General features: G+C 49.0%; 6 protein-coding genes across 16 annotated transcripts; 1 reads left to right on the top strand and 5 right to left on the bottom strand.

Annotated features, from left to right (window-relative positions):
• Positions 1-2,924: 2,924 nt before the first annotated feature.
• LOC9637170 (CBL-interacting protein kinase 23) lies at positions 2,925-8,277 on the bottom strand. 6 transcript variants are annotated; one of them, XM_002989582.2, is made up of 16 exons: positions 5,924-6,023; positions 5,814-5,868; positions 4,873-5,762; positions 4,760-4,822; positions 4,638-4,709; positions 4,472-4,579; positions 4,341-4,421; positions 4,192-4,245; positions 4,024-4,149; positions 3,886-3,975; positions 3,709-3,834; positions 3,546-3,656; positions 3,379-3,495; positions 3,273-3,329; positions 3,152-3,226; positions 2,925-3,100 (listed from the first exon to the last, which is right to left on the bottom strand). In XM_002989582.2, exons 3-16 carry the CDS (start codon positions 5,047-5,049, stop codon positions 3,023-3,025), a joined length of 1,335 nt encoding a protein of 444 aa, XP_002989628.1. In that variant the 5' UTR covers positions 5,050-5,762; positions 5,814-5,868; positions 5,924-6,023; the 3' UTR covers positions 2,925-3,022. The 6 variants fall into 6 exon arrangements, 1 of the variants encoding a protein (XP_002989628.1); XR_002990835.1 differs by lacking the exons at positions 2,925-3,100; positions 3,152-3,226; positions 3,273-3,329; ... (8 more) ...; positions 4,638-4,709; positions 4,760-4,822 and adding exons at positions 6,253-6,375; positions 6,433-6,594; positions 6,681-6,828; ... (4 more) ...; positions 7,867-7,986; positions 8,103-8,277 and having other exon boundaries at positions 5,150-5,762; positions 5,924-6,199; XR_002990833.1 differs by lacking the exons at positions 2,925-3,100; positions 3,152-3,226; positions 3,273-3,329; ... (8 more) ...; positions 4,638-4,709; positions 4,760-4,822 and adding exons at positions 6,253-6,375; positions 6,433-6,594; positions 6,681-6,828; ... (3 more) ...; positions 7,867-7,986; positions 8,103-8,277 and having other exon boundaries at positions 5,150-5,762; positions 5,924-6,199.
• On the top strand, positions 8,113-8,604 carry LOC112342119. Its single transcript, XM_024663424.1, has 2 exons — positions 8,113-8,256; positions 8,306-8,604. The coding sequence occupies exons 1-2, from the start codon at positions 8,137-8,139 to the stop codon at positions 8,585-8,587; spliced, it is 402 nt and encodes a 133-aa protein (XP_024519192.1). The 5' UTR covers positions 8,113-8,136; the 3' UTR covers positions 8,588-8,604.
• LOC9637168 (probable fructokinase-4) lies at positions 8,602-10,041 on the bottom strand. Of its 2 annotated transcripts, XM_002989580.2 has the most exons (7): positions 9,853-10,041; positions 9,562-9,774; positions 9,319-9,516; positions 9,139-9,273; positions 8,974-9,090; positions 8,802-8,919; positions 8,604-8,754 (listed from the first exon to the last, which is right to left on the bottom strand). In XM_002989580.2, the coding sequence occupies exons 1-7, from the start codon at positions 10,027-10,029 to the stop codon at positions 8,651-8,653; spliced, it is 1,062 nt and encodes a 353-aa protein (XP_002989626.1). In that variant the 5' UTR covers positions 10,030-10,041; the 3' UTR covers positions 8,604-8,650. The 2 variants fall into 2 exon arrangements, with proteins under 2 accessions (XP_024519188.1, XP_002989626.1); XM_024663420.1 differs by having other exon boundaries at positions 8,602-8,919.
• Positions 10,042-10,182: 141 nt separating this feature from the next.
• LOC112342117 (pentatricopeptide repeat-containing protein At4g02750-like) lies at positions 10,183-12,614 on the bottom strand. The gene is made up of 2 exons (XM_024663413.1): positions 10,360-12,614; positions 10,183-10,310 (listed from the first exon to the last, which is right to left on the bottom strand). Exon 1 carries the CDS (start codon positions 12,589-12,591, stop codon positions 10,903-10,905), a length of 1,689 nt encoding a protein of 562 aa, XP_024519181.1. The 5' UTR covers positions 12,592-12,614; the 3' UTR covers positions 10,183-10,310; positions 10,360-10,902.
• A 3-nt stretch (positions 12,615-12,617) lies between these two features.
• LOC112342118 (proteinaceous RNase P 1, chloroplastic/mitochondrial-like) lies at positions 12,618-14,362 on the bottom strand. Of its 5 annotated transcripts, none has more exons than XM_024663415.1 (6): positions 13,516-14,362; positions 13,348-13,458; positions 13,107-13,285; positions 12,932-13,049; positions 12,818-12,877; positions 12,618-12,754 (listed from the first exon to the last, which is right to left on the bottom strand). In XM_024663415.1, the coding sequence occupies exons 1-6, from the start codon at positions 14,338-14,340 to the stop codon at positions 12,650-12,652; spliced, it is 1,398 nt and encodes a 465-aa protein (XP_024519183.1). In that variant the 5' UTR covers positions 14,341-14,362; the 3' UTR covers positions 12,618-12,649. The 5 variants fall into 5 exon arrangements, with proteins under 5 accessions (XP_024519183.1, XP_024519185.1, XP_024519186.1 ...); XM_024663417.1 differs by having other exon boundaries at positions 12,693-12,754; positions 13,101-13,285; positions 13,344-13,458; XM_024663418.1 differs by having other exon boundaries at positions 12,693-12,754; positions 13,344-13,458.
• A 10-nt stretch (positions 14,363-14,372) lies between these two features.
• On the bottom strand, positions 14,373-17,085 carry LOC112342116. Its single transcript, XM_024663412.1, has 4 exons — positions 15,544-17,085; positions 14,853-15,481; positions 14,646-14,783; positions 14,373-14,590 (listed from the first exon to the last, which is right to left on the bottom strand). Exons 1-4 carry the CDS (start codon positions 16,909-16,911, stop codon positions 14,443-14,445), a joined length of 2,283 nt encoding a protein of 760 aa, XP_024519180.1. The 5' UTR covers positions 16,912-17,085; the 3' UTR covers positions 14,373-14,442.
• Positions 17,086-17,093: the final 8 nt, after the last annotated feature.

Raw genomic sequence — 17,093 nt, 5'->3', positions numbered from 1 at the left:
TGTTGGTCTTTTTGTATCCATTTTCTAGAGACTCACTTATTGCTCACTTCGTGCTCATTCCTTAAGCACTTCGTTGACAGTTTCACTCCCGCTCTCGACTTTTCAAGTCAGAGCTTTAAATCCAAACATGTTACTCTTATTTAGCTTCCACTTCGGCCATTATCACATGGCACCCTTTCAACTCCACTTTTGGGGCTCTGGGATTTGTCTATCACATTAAAGTCTTTGGGTGTATGAATTTTATCTTATAATGAAGCATAATAGAAGTATTCACTTCTATATTGACTATCATTCATTATACAAAATGATTATTCCAGATATGCACCCTTTTCTTCATATTGTTGGTCTCTTGCATAATTTGGGAAGAAGTCATTAGTTCACCAAGTTAAATCTTGTTTTTGAGTACTGGCAAATGCCAATGGCTGAGGAAGATGTTCCCAAGACTCCTTTTCATATACCATTTTTTTTGTACAAATTCTTGGTGATGCCATTTGGTTTAAACAATGCTCCCATGACTTTTCAATAGATAATGGTCAAGGTTTTTTGTGATATGTCGGAGATGATTACTAACTTCATTGATGATATCTTGATCCACTTAGAAGAGTACATCTATAATATTTGTAAGAAGTTGGATCGGCTGCTGAAAGTTGGTTTAAAGTTGAAGTGGTCAAAATGCATATTTGGGTCCAAGAACATAACTTATCTTGGGTATTATATTTCTCATAAAAGTTTGCAAATTGATCTTAACAAATTTATAATTGTTTTAAAATTCCCTACTCCGAAGTGTGTGAATAATGTGCAATACAAGGAAAGTGCAATATCTCAATTATTTCATTGATCATCTTTCTATTCATATTGCACCATTATAAGTATTGCTAAAGTCATCAACATTGTCTTTCATCTAGTCTATTGACTATGAGTAGGCATTTATAGATCTCAAAAAGTTGTTGACAACTCCTTTAATTTTGGTGTATCCTAATTACATTTAACCCTTCATTTTACACGTGGATGCTTTTGATATCGATCTTGAAGGTGTATTGATGTAAGAGAGCTTAAGTGTGCCTAGTTAGTGTTATCTCATTGCATACATCAACCGTACATTACAACCAACAAAGATAAATTACTCCAGAATAGAGGAGTGTTTAGTAAAAGTTTGGGGTTTTGAGAAGTTTTATGCATATTTATATGGTTTTTAGATATTACTAGAAGGTGATCATGCTACAATTACTTCATTATTGAAGCAAAAGAACTTAGTTAGTCATACTATTCAATGAGGCTCTAAAGCTTTAGATATATGATTTTGAGATTGTTCATCATTTAAGGAGTTCTATAGCTGATGTTGAGTATCTCAGCTCGATGGAAAGACTCCAAGCGCTTCAAAATGTTCTCTCAAATCTACATCTCAACCTTAAGTTAGCAAACATGTTGATGAAGGTGCTAACAAGGGATGATCATTTATAGTTAGTGGTGCCTTTGATATTTATTGCATGCTTTTTCCATACTTATCATGACTCTTTTATTCTAAGTAGGCATATATGACATCAATATATGACTAAAAAGTTGTATAAGTCTTTCTATTAGCTAAAGATGTAATGTGATAATATTTAATTGTTGTATAGTTGTGTTTAGTGCTAAACTCATAATACTCCCCTCATGTTATGGAAGGACAATTGGAGTCAATTGCAATTTCTTGTTTGGTGGCATTTGATTTGATGGGGCATTTCCCATGGTTAACTACTAACAATTAATATATTATTATTGCCTTTGACTATTTGACTTGTGTGGTGGAAGTCTGTGCTTTTGTTAATGTGTTTGCAAGTGCTATTAAGTACTTTCTCCTCAAACCAAAAACTAAAGAACAAAAGGGAGGATTAGCTACAAAGCAATTCTCATTAGTCAACATTTTTGTTTGGAGCAAATTCTTTTGGATAATGGTCCTATATTTATAGTTGAGGCATTTTATATTTTAATGTTTCAGTTAAGGGATATGCCACACTTTCACGAGTGTTTATCATCCATAAATAAATGGCTTGGTGGAATGGCTTATTCAGAAATGATTGCAAATTACGTGAATTTTCAGCATTTCGATTAAGATGGTTATTTGTCATCTCTTCAGTATGCATATGTAATAAAGATACTAAATCTAGTTAGTGTTTCACTATATAAACTCTTATATTATCATGATATGATACTGCCAACAAAGTTAAGTTTACTTTCATAATTACTACGAACTGTCGATGCTAGGTCTTGGGATCAATATTTAATAAATATTCTTCCACTTGTCTGAGTGGAGTTTACTAAACACTTGGGCAACGTATAAATGGGACAACAACAATACGACAACTCCTATCATCGTCTACTTACGGAGTACAAAATAGATGACTTAGTGTTAATCTATTTTTTTAATTTTATGGTACATGGTTTATTTAAAGGGCTCCTTGCTCAATGGAAGGGACTATATTGGGTGTTATAACAAGTTAGACCACAAGTTTATGAGGTTCAGTATAACATTCAACAGATCAATCCTCCAAAACTTGTGCATATACAGCAACTAAAACACTTCATACAAAGAGATTAAAAATAATTAACACCACCTACAAATCCATTAAATCTTATCCTATCAACCAAAGAACCTTAACTGCATTCTATCCTTTTGAAAGGAAGGGATGGTGTGAGGTTCAAGTGTACAGTTATGATGCTGTATACTAATATTAGCATAATGGAATTTTAATAATCATTAAATTAGTTTCAATTTAGATCACTCACTCCTATATATAAACTAAAATTTTTGGGCTAATTAATTATTTCCAAGATTTCTAAAATATCAAACAAAAGCAAAAATATTTTTTAAAATAAAGAAGAAAATTAAAACTTAGCAACCCCACCTTATCAAGCCCATATATAAGTGTTATGTGGAGAATGAGTGGCTACTCTAGTAGTTACATTCAATGTAATATGCTTCTCAACATAGCACTAAGGTATATCAAGAAATCACTTGAGTTGCAATTTGTTTTAATTCACTTTACTTATGCATCTTGCTGTGAGTTTCATTAGACTTCCACATGATTTCATTGATACCTTGGGATAAATTATTGTAAAACTGCAAACAAAGAATACCTGTAAAATTCTAAATCCAAAAAATAAAATTTACCTTATGATACTCCAAAGTGTCCCCAGAGGCTTTTCTCAACTCCACCATAAATAGAGATGGTGCAACTTCAAACACCTAAAGGGGTATAAGACATAACAAGACGGCAAACAAAGACGCTCACCTCTGTTGAGACAGAAAGGTGACCTTTGCGGCCAGATTTTTCTCCTCGCATTTTCATCTAGACTCAGTCCGTGTTAGTTTGGGTATAGAAATGAGGAAAAGAGAACCTTGTAATCACGCTTGTCTATATTGAAGCCAAGGGGTTTGGCTGTGTCTTCAAGCTTTTGAAGAATTTCTTTCGGAGCCTTGCTTGAAGTGAATCTAGTTTCCCGCTTCACTGGAGCCTAAAGGAGTGCACCCTTCAATTTAACAACTTCAGTAATAGATATGATACCTGTTTCTCTTCAAACAGTGCTGACAAGTCAAGCCCTTGAGACGTGGATATTAGTTCAAAGGCGTTCATTGGATTGGGTTTGGCCTCCTTCTTCTCTGTTACTAGGTGATCCTTTGGAAAAACAGATTTGTAAGTTCCATGCAGCTAACAAACCAGGCCATACCTCTGATGACGCGTTAAAAACGGCATCAATGTCGGAGAGATTTACATGCTCCTCCTCTTCAAACTTTGCTGGAACATATCCTTTCTTGAACCACTCATTCTCCAAGATTTCAGGGACAGTGATACGCTGAATAGAGAAAATAAGTGATTAGCCAGGTGGTGTTTCCGTGTGCCTTACTGTTTGAGGATTGGGGTTTAGAATCCTGTGTATGAGCTTCTTTGCTCCCGTAGAAAACCAAGCAGGGAAGGTGAACTCTGCATTGTATATCTACATCCAAAAGAGATCCTCAACCCAGTCATAACATTGGATATGTACCTTCTTGTACAAGTTCATCAGATTGGGCTCGTCGAAAGGTAAATAGCCAGCCATGAGAACAAACAGAATTACCCCACAAGACCACAAATCTGCCTTGGCTCCATCGTAACCTTTGTCATTGATCACCTGCTTAGTTGTTAGTTAACCAGCCAACCCGAGTTGGTTTACCTCTGGTGAGACGTAGTTTGGAGTCCCACAAGTTGTATGCAGCAACCCATCAGCCTTCAACACAACTATAATATTACACAAAGAAAAAAGAGAAAAGCAAAACAGAAAAAAAAAAAAAAGAAAAAGAAAAAAGGAAGGCACCTGCTTACCCTGAGTTGTTGAGGCAGAGCACTCAGACCGAAATCCGATATTTTCAGGTTCCCATTTGAATCTAGTAGCAGGTTCTCAGGCTGGAGAATAAGAAAAGTCTTTAAAGCAGAAAATGAAGAAAAGGACAGACCTTCAAATCACGGTGGTATACACCACGGCTGTGGCAGTAATCTACTGCATTTATAAGCTGCTGAAAGTATTTCCTTGCTTCGTCTTCCTTAAGCCTGCCTTGATGAACCTATACAGTGAAACTGGCAAAATGAGTCATCCTCTCCCAGTTCTTTTCTTTAACTCACGATCTTATCAAAGAGCTCACCGCCCGTGACAAGCTCCAAGACGATGTAGATTTTGGACTTGCTGGCCATAACCTTGCAACGATAAAAGAAATAAGCCAGTGCTGTAATTACCAATGCGTTACCTCGTTTATCTGAACAATATTAGGATGTCTCACGAGTTTCATAGTTGAGATTTCTCGCTTGATCTGCAACACAAGGTGAAGAAGAGTGGAAAACGCGCAGCGGGCAGCCAAACCTGTTCGACCATCTTGTGCTTAAGAACTCTGTCCCTGTCGAGGATCTTGATAGCCACACCTTGCCCTGTTTTAGTATTCTTCGCAAACTTGACTTTGGCAAAGGTACCCTCTCCAAGCGTTCTCCCAAGCTCATACTTCCCTACTCTGGTTCTAACACTGTGCGAGCTAGAAGCCATGGATTGCTCTACCTTGTTATATGCTATGGATCAACTGGACATGGGATTCAGAGGGCTATCAATCCCTCGCCCTCTTGCCCTGCGCAGCGCCTTTTTATCGTTTCCCTTTAGGCTAACTTGTATTTAACAGGGAGGGCCACAATTTGGAGAACTAATAGCAATCTAGCGCAAGCTTGATACACTCCATCCAGTGGTAAACCTCGGCATTGGCATCCGGCTGTGGCAGGAGAGACGAAACGGTGAGCTGCGGGTGGTGGTGGTAGCGGGAGACGCGGCCGTGCACCGCGAGCAGGCCCCCCAGAGTGACAAGCCGCGCCATGTCTGCCGCTGCCTGCTGCTGGGGGGCGCCACTCTGGTTGGTCCACAAGATGCAAGATATGCAGCCCGTGCCGTCGTCCACAGCAAAGCGCACGTACTTGGGCTTGCGCTCCACGCTCACCGCCACCCCCACCATCTCTACACGACGGCCAACCTGTTTCCTCACAAAATCGAAGGCTAGCAGCCGGGCATGATGACTCTCCATTGCAACCCTACCTCTTTCCACTACCTAGTACAGCTTCTTGAGTAGATTCTTGCGACACACCTTTGCCAGATCCGTCTGAGCCTTTTGCTGTTTCTTCTCCAGCATCGCCAGCGCCTTGTCAGCCGCCGCCTTCTTGCGTACATTCACGGCACGACGCCGCTTTGCGATCAATTTGGATTCCTTGGACAGCCTGCCGTGCAAGAGAGCATTGGGCAGCTTCAAGAAAACAAATAACACCTACCCATTGGGTGGGTTGGATGTGGATTTGGGCTCGTCTACATCCATGCCCTGTGCCTCTATTCAGGAGCAGCATCGGAACAAGGGAGAAGAAATAGATGGATGTTTGTTTACCTTGATCATGGTCAATGTCCATCATCCGCTTTGCCGCTTGCCGCTTCCTGCTCTTCCCCATGGCCCAAACCCTACCCAGGCTGCTAGAAATTACTTTCTATTTTACTTCGAACCAGATATTGTTTTCCATAGTTTCCTGATTCTCACACCGCTTGTCTTCCAATCTGATTCCGAAAGTGGTTCGTGGTTTTTCTCTTCCTTTAGATCCGCTTCAGCTTTGTGTCTTGCAACTTCGCCTTCCATTCTTGCTATGGCTTGTGTTACAACTCCCGCCACCTGAGAAGGAAATCTCTTCAGGAGTGAAAACTATCAAGAGAGGGATAGAGAACCTTGAATGGTTTCAACATGTCTATCTTGGAATGGTCTAGTACTCTCAGGCCCTTGTCGTTCACTCCTACGAAGTCGAGGTACTCCCCATCCCATATCACGTCTCCATCACATATGAAGTAATCCTGTCACACACCACACTTGGCCTCGGATTAAACTGGTGTGGAGAAGTCAAGGCTCACCTCCACATGGAAGATGGGCTGCATGGAGCTGCGCTCCACACCCATTATCGTCAGCGAGAAGGACGCATCTCCCTGAGCAAGAGTGTCCAAAGTGTGCCCGCTAATCGGACTCTTGGAGTTTATTACGTGGCGTACTGTCAGTCCATATCTTAGGTATGCAACCTGCACCGCTTAGACGACAATGTTAGATGAGATTACTAAGCTCAGGTAACCCAAGTCCAAACGTATATATGTGCGTGTGTACGTACTTCTGAACGCACCAGGTCCAAATCCTGTGTCGAGCAGAACATCGACCCGGACGGCAGCCTCACATAAATGCGAAATGTGAGGCGTATCTTTGCATCCACGAGCTCGCAGGGAGGAGGCCCCGTCAGTACCAGCCGTATAACAAAGACTCTGCGTGACACACAAAACGCACGACGAGTGAGTCAAGAGGGCGCAGGAGAGATGAATCCTTTATACTTGGATCTGCCATCTTCGTCATCTGATGTCCCGAAGTCATTGTTTTTTATTATGGCTTTCTTGGAGCACCTTATGGGATGCGCTGGCTGTGACATACGAGCGAAAACTGCACCAAACAGCAACCTCTCACGACATGAGCTACGAGACCGAATTTCAGCCATCTCTACCGTCTTACCGGCACCACTCAGAAACACAAACAAGAACTGAGCCATGAGCGTGTGAAGATTCGCAACAAGTAGACAGAATGGCGAGATTGCAGAGATTGGCGAGCCACCGAAGGTTGTTGACAAGGATAGCCTGCAAAGAGCCACTAAGTAGCATGGCCACATCTGATGTACGTACGTACGAGTAGAGAAAAACATTCAAGCAGCTCCATATCTTGGATGAGTCGCACGACGAACCCGCTTCTTGCGACTCGACGAGCTTGAGCCCCTTGGCATCCGATAGATAGAGTGGCGTGAAGATCGAGGCCAAAGCAACTGGAGCCAGGAAAACTCCAATAAAGAAGTGAACGACTGGCAGCTGCGTAAGACAAAAACGTGCTTCGGGTGAGTGCGGCACCATGCTATGATAAAAAAGCTACGCGAGTGAAGTACCTTGAGGCAGGCGACATAAAAATCTTGGAAGCAAGACATGTAACCTCTGTCTTGCTGGACCACAAGGCCTTCCATTCCTTTCCTTCCTTTGGCTTTAACTGGCATCGAAGCCTGAGCTGCTGCACCGGTAGCAACACTGTCATTGCCTTTTACGGGATCGACGTGAAGTTTGTCCTCGAGCAGATCATGGGCCAGAGACGATTTGATGGCAGCCGCAAAAGCCACTGTGTTCTTGAGCCGCCTCCATCTGTTACGTGCTTCCAGCCGAGATGTATCTTGTGTATGTCCACACTCCATTTCACTGGAACAGCACCAATCCTGCCAGCTACAATTATATATCGAATCGCGGCCGTGTTTGTCAGAAATCTGGATTCACCTTGGCAAGCAAGCCTTCACGGGACTTTGGATCGAGACCCGTCTCGTCTAGCAAACAAGCAGCATGGAGCTTTGTCCGGAGGGAGTCCCAGTGTCTTGTCCTAGTGGACATGTCTCATCCCTTGCCATCAAACTAGAGTTAAAAATCACTGGATGAATGATGTGAAGAAATACGACAAAAATGCCAAATCTAAGAGGGGCTCGTCGAAGGAGAGAAGCAATCAATCTTTTACCTACCTCGTAGCAGCTCAAGTGAGCTGCGCCTTTGGGCATGGCGCAAACCCTAGGTAGCCTGGGGCATTTCCCAGCAGCTCCTGGACAAAGCCACCATAGCTACAAAGTGAACAAGTCGGAAGGAAAGTCCACCCAGGGCACTCAATTTCAAGCCAAGGTTCGATTCTAATGTACGCCCCGCCCTAAAAATTATATATGTCCTTCAGCGCCATGGTCATGTGGGAGCTTCCGGGGCTCGAGAATGCAGGATCCTCGCTCCTCTCCCTCTCTGCCCCGTCCACAGCGGCCTGGGTTGGGACGGTGGTGCTTGCCGTCTGTCTCATCCTGCTCCTGGGCTGCATTCTCTTCTTCTGCCTGTGGAGACGCCACAGGCTCGACTTCGTTATTGCCGAGTTCCGGAGGCTAGTCCAGATCCTTTGGGAGTACTCGAGGCTCGTGTGATCTCTTGTGATATGTGTGCTTTACTCAGATTGGAAAAGAAGAATTAGTCTTGATACGGGATTCATCCTCCGTTTATTCACAATTGGAGCATAGTGATCATATGATTGGATTCACGCTGCTGGAACAGCTCCCTCGTGCTCGTGATCTTCAAGTCGCCAGCGCGTGATGTTGGACCACGAAGGCGCCCGGGGTATCCGAGATTTGGGGATCTCGTCTGCGTCAATTTGTTTGTTACTACAGGGAATGATAAAAAGAGCGTACCTATGAGCCGCAGCACCGTGTCCCTGTCAGGCAATGCAGGGATTGCACCTCTTTCCGTCGTCGTTATTGCTCCGCATGCATTGGCAAACTTGAGAGCTGCTCTCAATCTCTGCTCGTCCTGTTGGAAAGCCCACACACATCATGCATGTCCTGAGGCTACATATATGCATACCTTGTAGAGCGACAAATCGCCCACAAGCTGGCTCAGAAGGCCTCCCACGAAGGCATCCCCAGCACCGGTGGTGTCTACGGCTTGCACTTTGATACCGTCCACTCTCCCGTGGAAATCCTGTTATAAACATGTATGAGTGTATGATCCCAGGACGGAACTGCTTACGCTCGTATAGTAGCGGCAACCCCGATGACCCTCAGTTACGAGTAAGAGCTTGAGGTTTGAATGCCATACGGACAGGGCTGCTTCGTCCGAAAATGGATCTTTGCCAGTCAGAAACTGGAGCTCCTCTTCACTCACCTGTAACACTTGTAATACTTGCTTACTTGAAATTGTTAGATTTACCTTGATGAGATCGGCCCTGTCCCATATGCTTAAGATTCCTTTGCGAGCTTCCTCAGCCGAAGGCCACAGTGGCAGCCTCAAATTGGGATCGTATGACAGTAGCACGCCTGCTTTGCTTGCCACGTCCATGGCTGCCAGGTGTGCCGATCTGCATGGCTCCGAGATGAGGCTGATGGACCCATAGTGGAGCACCGACGCCTAGCCATCAAAATAGTCAGCCAGCTGAAGTCATGCCTCACTCACCTTGCTAATAAGCTCCTCGTCGAGCTCATCAGGCCTGAGAAGCATATCAGCACTTGGATTCCTGTAGAACATAAACTCCCTCTCCCCATCTTCTTTCAGCGTAACGAAGGCGAGGGCCGTGCGAGCGTGGGGGTCGAACCTCATGCCCCTGTCCTCAACCTTGTTCTGCTTGAGTATCTCGGCCAGCATATACCCAAACTCATCCTCGCCAACCTGATTCAGGATCCGCAAGGGAGTTGAAAACAGGAACCAACCACACACAGACAGAGAGAGAGAGAGAGAGCGCAGCACCTTCCCGATGAATGCCGAGTGCCCACCAAGGCGGGACACGGCCACAGCAACGTTGGCTGGCGCGCCACCTGGCGCCTTCTTGAAGGCCGGGGCATCCGCTAGCGACAATCCACCAACAGTGGGAACAAAATCAATCAACATCTCGCCAAACGCGACAATCAACGATGATCGCTCCATCCCTGCACCTGAACACAGTTAGTCGTTCTCTGTACCTGGTGGCTTGTTCCTTCTGGAAGGCGAAAGGGGCGAGCCGGAGAGTTTTAATACAGGGGAGAGCTAAATTTAAAGCCTACATATCTTATCCCCACCCCACGCTCAAAAAAACATGATAAAAACTTGATAATCAGCGCCTCAGTTAAAGGAAAAAAACATACGGTGTCAACGGTCACCAGACAATTATTGTGAGAACGCAAAACTACTGTGACTTATTTTCTGAAACAAAAGGGACGCATGGCACCCTGCAAGAAATGCGTGAGGTAACCCAGGTATGATCACAGAGAAGTTTACCTCGTGTCGTCAGCGTCCATGCTTAGCTGCAGGAATCGGCGCCGGGAAGGCTGCATTTGCCAGGCAGTGCAACGGCCCTGTTGATATCAATGTCCGAGGGAACCTTGGTGTCTCTGAGAAGATCGCAGAGGCAGGAGTGGCCGACATTGCGGAGCTCGGAGCAGCAGGCGGCGGTGGGATCGGTCTGGGTGCTCCCAGTCGATACGTAGGGGCGGCAGTCGGCAAGGTCGGGCAATGTGGACTCGAAGGTGCACGTCGCACCATCCACGACGCTTGGTGCCGTTGTTGCCACCAGAAAGGCTACGATGGCAGCGAAGCTAAGAAACTTGAGAGGCGCCTCCATGGGTGGTAAAAGATGACACAGGAGAGAAAGCGAGACGGGCGGATGTTTATGGCGATCAAATGTGAGCTTTATATACACAAAGGCACACTCGAGCAAGCCCTGCGTTGGCACAAGAAAGAGACGCACAAACACCATGCATCTGGCATGAGCCACCTTCCATTCAGGGCACAGTGTGCAGTACAGTAGGTACGTAGAGTACATTAATCTCGCAGACCGGCGTAGATGCTTTCCAGCAAGAGACGCGCGGAGCCGTGGTCTGGATCCAGCTCGAGAATATGCTCGGCTGCTCGAGCGGCAGGGGTGACATCAATGTGGATCCTACAGGCACCCAGCAAGGCTCCCCATTCCACCTCTTTCGGAAGGAATGGCATGCAGTTAACAAGTTCCTCGGCTTCTTGAGTGTAGCCGGCTCGTCCAAGGATGTCGACCACGTTACAAAAGTGATCTCTCAGAGGCGATTGACCATAATCAGCAACCATCGACCTGAAGTATAGCAAGCCTTCGGACAAGTCACCCCCGTGGCTTGTGGCATGCAAGAGGCTCGTGAATGATATGTCCGAAGGAGCAAGGCCTTCCGCTTGGAGAAAGTGGAAGAGCATTACTGCTGCGGCGGGTTGTCCAGCATGCGAGGAGGCGGCGATCATAGTGTTCCAGGAGGCAATGTTACGCTCTGGCATCTCTTGAAACATTTGCCTCGCAGCTACCAGATGCCCGTTCTGGGCAATGGCTGCAAGAACAGCGTTCCACGACATGCAGTTGCGGTCTGGCAGGAGGTAGAACATAGCCTTGCACGCACACAGGTTCATGTCTTTGACGTAGCCTACCATCATAGTTGTCCACGTTACAACGTCGTGCCTCGCCATTTTCTCACACAATGTCTCTGCATAGTCCAAATGCCCCGACTGGACATACGCCTGCAGGATGGTGTTGTAAGCGACTATATCCCGCTCCGGCATACGGTCAAAGACGCACTTCGATCCCTCCAAGCAACCAACACTTACGTATGCCGAAATCATTGAGGTCCAAGACACCAGGCTTCTCTCGGGCATCGTTTCGAAGAGGTGTTCGGCCTGCTTGATGGACTCATTCTGAGCACACGAGAAAATGAGAGCGTTCCAGCTGGTCACAGTCCTCTCTCGCATAGCATCAAACGTACGCGTTGCATTGTTGTGATCACCTTGCTGTGCATACGCCGAAAGCATGATGTTCCAAGAGAGAAACGAGAACTCGGGCATCCTCTCCAGCGTCACCCTTGCCTCATGCACAAGCCCACCATTGGCATATGCCAAAAGCATCACAGTCCAGGTTATGAGATTTCGCTCGGGCATTTGGTCAAACATTACCTTGGCCTTTACAAGATGCCCGTTCTCAGCATAAGTCTGAACCATGGCAGTCCAAGACACGACGTTCACCCTAGGCATTCTGTCAAACACGTCTTTAGCTTCGTCAACGTGCCCATTTTGGGCGTATCCCTGCAGCATGGCACTCCAAGACACGATATTCCTCTCAGGCATCACGTCGAAAATGCACCGGGCCTCCTCAACATTCCCGGCTTGAGAGTATCCTGTTATCATGGATGTCCACACGACGACATTTCTCTCGGGCATTTTGTCGAACAGGTGCCTTGCTTGCTGCATCTGTCCGTGCTGAGTGTATGCGGCTAACATGAGGCTCCAGGAGTAAAGGTTGGGCTCTTTGATACATGTAAAAGTCTGGTACGCGGACTCCAGATCGCCCAGCTTAGCGTACATTTGCACGACCAAGTTCAACAGGTAAGGGGTCCGAGGGAACTCCTGGCAGATACGCAAGTGCACTTGCTTCAGCGTGTCAACTTGGACGCACGATGCAATCGCAACAGCAAGCTTGTCTTCGCTGGCCCTGTCAAGCATCTAGCTTCAAAGGTTAGGAGATGGTTACCACATAAGCGAGAGTCCGCGTTGTGTTATTTTAGTAGACCAGCTTTCTTGGCCGCGTGATGCATAGCCACGGCCTAGGTTGTGTCAGATCATGAGCGCTGTAGCTGGGAACATGCCACGAGCCCTCCAGAGACTCCTGGAAGAAAAAAGCAGACTCGGATAAATGGCGGTGAAATGAAACAATTGCAGGCAAACCAACCTGGATCGCCACCGAATAAGCTGGCGGCCATGACAACTGAATTGGAAGATCAAAACGAACCTGCAAGCGCAAATGAAGCAGACGATAAAAACTCAACATGAATGAAAGACAAACCTGATGCCTCTCCATCCACTTGGGTAAGAACATGCCTGGGTATAGCTTTCTCGGCTTCTCCAGGGTGTCGTTGGTGAGCAGCATGCATCCGTGCTTCATGGCAGCATAGAGGGCAAGCCTTGGGGAGCAAAGAACATAACAACCACTGAAATAAAAGGCTGGAAGGTACCACTACCAGGTCGAGTCCACTCCCTTGGGCACCGTGTAGAGCTCCTTGTCTTGTTTCAGCTGGTACAGAAACAGCTTGGGATCCCCAGCCACCGGTGAGTTCCCGTTCGCATGAGCTCCCTCGGTGTCGAGCACAACCAAGAACTTGAGGGACCGCATTCGCAGCTCCTCCACCGCTGATTTCAACTGCAAGGCAGACATGGGCCAGTGAGCAGCAGGAGCGACACTCTTTCTGTAACGTAACGCACAATGTCGTGGAAGGTTGCGCTCCTGACGAGCTTGAGGCGCGAGTCAACGTTGCAGCGTCGCAAGCTTAGACCGTCCAGGATGGCGTCGTACGAGGTGAGGTGCATCCAATCCTTTGGAAAAGAGCGTCGTCACTCACAGACAGGGGTGGGGAGAGGAAGCTGGCTCACCGAGAACATGTCGAAATGCAAGCGATGGACGCTCTTGGAGGCGAGGTTCACCATGTGACGGGCGAACTTGTCCGCCTCTTGTGCGTCGGTCTTGTACGTGGACAGCTGCTCGTGACACCTCCGGCACACTCCAGCATCGTCTATCGTCGTGGTGTGAACGTTCCACCTTCCCCTGCCCAGCCACCCCAGGCCATGAAACACGCTCCCGTTGGATTCCAGTGCCGACGCAACTTGTGCCCTGCCGGGTTCCGCACTCCTCTGGCCCGCGAAAGCAGCGGTGTCACTCTTGAACCACCTGTCAATGCCGTCGTAGCTCAGCTGGGACAACGGCTTGCCTGCTGCTCTCAGGCGAATGAGCTCGGCATACACGTCGGCGGCCTTGTCTGCAAAGGTCCTTTGCTCGCCCAGAATCCTCCGCACCCGGCCCGCCCTCTGCTGCTGCCTTCTCAGCTGCAGCAGCAGGGGCCTGTCCTCTACGGCCCTCCTCCTCCTCTTCTCCTCCTCCTCCACCTGTTTGACGGCATCCACTTCCATCGCCAGCCTCCTCTTGCTCGTCCATGTATGCCTCTTGGACCGCTTCACCAGGTTGCCGATGATCCTCCTCTTCTTGAGCCGCGTGAGGCAGAAGCGAGGCCTGACGCCTTTCTTCTTCTTGGGGACGATGTAGTTGAGCACGCTGATCCCCCGGCTCCAACAGGTCGTGGGCGACGGGGTGCTGGCGTGCACATACAAGCCACATTCCCCTCCTTGCCATCGCCCTCGCCCTCGCCCTCGGCCGAACGACGCAGCAGCAGCAACAGACGCGAGGAAGCCAAGCAGCCGCATGGCATGACACAACCTAGGCCTAGCAAAGGAGAGACGAGGAAACAAAGACTTAGCTTATTAGGTAGAAGAGTTTACGGCCAGGCCAGGCCAGGCCAAAGCAGGCTAGGAGATATTGGTGGTGCTGCTATATGCCCACACTGATCCCAGCCCAGGAGGAGGTGTGTAGAGGCCCCCAACATGACCCTTTCTCACCGCTTCTGTGGCGGCCGGCTGCTGCCACCCGGCAGCACCACTGGCGGCAGGCACTAACCTGGGTGGAGGACACGAATAAGCCAAGTTGAGATCACCAAAACAATGCACCATACCCTCGTTGCATGCATTCTTTGTACTCGATGATTTGGCCCCTCAGGTTGTGGTTCGGCCGCAATGACTTATCAACTCCGCCGCCGCTGCTGCCTAGAGAAGGTAACACTTCTCCCGTCTTGGGGGATGTATCATGCGTCCTGGCGACCAAAAGAAGACGTCCCTTTGGAGCGTTAGTACAGCACCAACAAAGAAAGAACAAGACTTACTTGAGCCACGCTTCGATCGCTGAGCGCTCGTAAGAATGCCCATCGGCCGCAATAACTGGGTCCTTCATAACCTCTTGCGTGATACAATCCACAAACTCGGGCGGAGTCACCTCCGACTGCAAGTCATCCTCCCATATCCGTCTTGCAGACTCGAATGCATGATAGTTGGACCACAGGTTATTGGTGATGGGGACGCTCGGGACGATGCCGACCGGGCCGCTGGTTAGGAATGACGATGCCAGGTCACCGCTGGGCTGGGACGACACTGGACCCACGCCGTTGATGCACTGAGTAAGCCTCGGAAGATCGAGGTTGGGTGCCTCCCACATTTTCCACGTCGACTTGGGAGCCAAGTCACTAGCCACCCATCCGTCAAAAGCCGGTTGTGCATCTGGAACACTGGCCATGAACGTCGAGTAGACGGACTGGGACGGGGAAGGAGGAGGAGGGCAATCGTCGACTGGTGACAGGCCGGCGGTTTCGTTCTTGCACGCGCGGGGACTAGCCAAGGAGGCGCTGTCGTGAAGCGCTTGCAGATCAGCCTCAACTAGAGCAGGTGATGGTGATGGCGATGGCGGGACGCCGTCGACGTCAGGAGATGTGCTAGTTGAAGCATCCAAGCCTTGGACCTGAGCAGACAACGATTACCCGTGTCACTTGAAAGCAACGGAGTGAAGAACAAGTTACGAACCTCACTGATACTCTGGTGGTGCTTGGTCATCCTTGTGCCACTTCCTTTACCCCACGCCCAAGAGATCCGGTTCCACGCGGATGGCTTACGCGCCACTCCTTCATTTGCGTTCGCTTTGCTTGACGAGGTGGTACCAGCTATTGCCGTCGTGGACACAACATGCTTGTCCTGCTTTTTCAACACCGACGCCTTGACTTTCATCAACTGCTGCTTCGTGACCGGGCAAACAACAACCGGCTTGGCTACGGCCACGGATGACTTCACGTTGCTTGCTGCTTTGATCGTCTCAGTCTTGGCCAGCCCAGGCTCGACGACGACGACGGGCCTGGCAGCATCGGGCCTCTTGTCTCTCTTGTTCTTGTCCATGGCCTTTCTTGGATCCTCGAGAGCAACAGCCCCGCTCCTTGACTTCCACGAGTCTTTGCCTCTGTCGCCACCGGCTTTCTCCTGCTTCCGACGTTGGGCCCGCTCGTCACTACTCCCGACCTCGTCAGCCATCTTGTTGTCTTTCTGAGCATCGGCCCTCTGCCTTCTGCGCTCGTCTACAAGCCTGGCTACTTCCTCCCGTTGCATTCTCTCCTCGGCCTCCATCTGTTCCTTCTCTAGCCTAGCCAGCCGCTTCTCTTCCGCCTTGCGCCTCACCTTGTCAACTTTGCTCTCCTGGCCACTCCCATCGTCGCCTTTCCGGTGCCCGGCTTTCCTGTCCGTCCGGGAGCTGTCCGCGTCGGACATAATCCCCCCACTCCACAGCCTGGAAAGCGCCCACCACAGGCAGTAGCCGACGAAGGAGACGAGGCGGAAGACGATGAGCAGCCCCGAGGTCTGGGCGCCGATGACACACTTGTCGCTGGCGGACATCCACACGCCGGGCCATACGTCCTGGCTCCAGCTCCGCCTCCCTTGCATCCTCAACTCCTTCCTGCCGCTGCCAATGTAGCGGTTGACGGGCATGCCCCCCGCGGGGACGTCGAGAGCGGGGCGCTTGGAGAGGTGACCGCAGAAGGTACACATGAACTTGCCGCCCAGCTGTGGCTTCTGGTCCTTGTAGGCCATGAAGCAGTTCCTACACTTTCGCACCGCCTCCTTCCTCCACTTGGCCGCCTCCTGCGCCTCGATCTTCCTCTTCTCGTGGAGCACCAGGCTCCGGCGGGTGCGCCACTCGGACAGCCGGGGCATGAAGAACTCGTACCAGGCGAGGCTGAGCAGCAGCACGCCCACGCACGCCAGCCGGGGGGACGTGATCTCGAACCTCAGCCCGGGTGGCAGGAGCTGCGAGAGCGTCCACACCAGCACGAGCGGGAAGATGAGCCACGGCAGCATAGTGACGATGCGCCGTGACCACCTCGACGCCACACACAGAATGCACATCTCGGAGAGAGTCAGGGCATCCCGATTCGCAACCAAGCTCGGTCAAGCAACAAGCACCTGATGCGATGCGATGCGATGCGCACGACAGCCCTTGACGATGGCAACAATGCCGATGGCGATGCCGCCCTACCCAATGCCGCCCTGGGCCAAGGTCGCCCAACCCTTTCCCTTCCCGCCTGGAA

The sequence above is a fragment of the Selaginella moellendorffii genome, unplaced genomic scaffold (genome assembly GCF_000143415.4).
Source record: "Selaginella moellendorffii unplaced genomic scaffold, v1.0 SELMOscaffold_99, whole genome shotgun sequence".
Classification (NCBI taxonomy): Eukaryota; Viridiplantae; Streptophyta; class Lycopodiopsida; order Selaginellales; family Selaginellaceae; genus Selaginella; species Selaginella moellendorffii.
This window is presented reverse-complemented; position numbering and strand designations above follow the sequence as displayed.

Excerpts from the sequence above, each read along its gene's own strand:
- LOC112342118 (XM_024663415.1), bottom strand. The coding sequence starts at position 14,340 with ATGCGGCTGCTTGGCTTCCTCGCGTCTGTTGCTGCTGCTGCGTCGTTC. Across the intron at positions 13,286-13,347 it reads GCGCAACCTTCCACGACATT|TTGAAATCAGCGGTGGAGGA; the intron begins GTGCGTTACGTT and ends TCTGCCTTGCAG. Across the intron at positions 12,755-12,817 it reads CTTATTCGGTGGCGATCCAG|GAGTCTCTGGAGGGCTCGTG; the intron begins GTTGGTTTGCCT and ends TTTTTCTTCCAG.
- LOC9637168 (XM_024663420.1), bottom strand. The coding sequence starts at position 10,029 with ATGGAGCGATCATCGTTGATTGTCGCGTTTGGCGAGATGTTGATTGAT. Across the intron at positions 9,775-9,852 it reads ACTCGGCATTCATCGGGAAG|GTTGGCGAGGATGAGTTTGG; the intron begins GTGCTGCGCTCT and ends ATCCTGAATCAG. Across the intron at positions 9,091-9,138 it reads GTTGCCGCTACTATACGAGC|GATTTCCACGGGAGAGTGGA; the intron begins GTAAGCAGTTCC and ends TGTTTATAACAG.
- LOC112342117 (XM_024663413.1), bottom strand. The coding sequence starts at position 12,591 with ATGCTTGACAGGGCCAGCGAAGACAAGCTTGCTGTTGCGATTGCATCG.
- LOC112342116 (XM_024663412.1), bottom strand. The coding sequence starts at position 16,911 with ATGTGCATTCTGTGTGTGGCGTCGAGGTGGTCACGGCGCATCGTCACT. Across the intron at positions 14,784-14,852 it reads GCGATCGAAGCGTGGCTCAA|GACGCATGATACATCCCCCA; the intron begins GTAAGTCTTGTT and ends TTTGGTCGCCAG. Across the intron at positions 14,591-14,645 it reads AAAGAATGCATGCAACGAGG|GTTAGTGCCTGCCGCCAGTG; the intron begins GTATGGTGCATT and ends TCCTCCACCCAG.
- LOC9637170 (XM_002989582.2), bottom strand. The coding sequence starts at position 5,049 with ATGGCTTCTAGCTCGCACAGTGTTAGAACCAGAGTAGGGAAGTATGAG. Across the intron at positions 3,657-3,708 it reads TTTTTAACGCGTCATCAGAG|GATCACCTAGTAACAGAGAA; the intron begins GTATGGCCTGGT and ends GTTTTTCCAAAG. Across the intron at positions 3,101-3,151 it reads ACACTTTGGAGTATCATAAG|TTTTACAATAATTTATCCCA; the intron begins GTAAATTTTATT and ends CTTTGTTTGCAG.
- LOC112342119 (XM_024663424.1), top strand. The coding sequence starts at position 8,137 with ATGGCGCAAACCCTAGGTAGCCTGGGGCATTTCCCAGCAGCTCCTGGA. Across the intron at positions 8,257-8,305 it reads GCACTCAATTTCAAGCCAAG|CGCCATGGTCATGTGGGAGC; the intron begins GTTCGATTCTAA and ends TATGTCCTTCAG.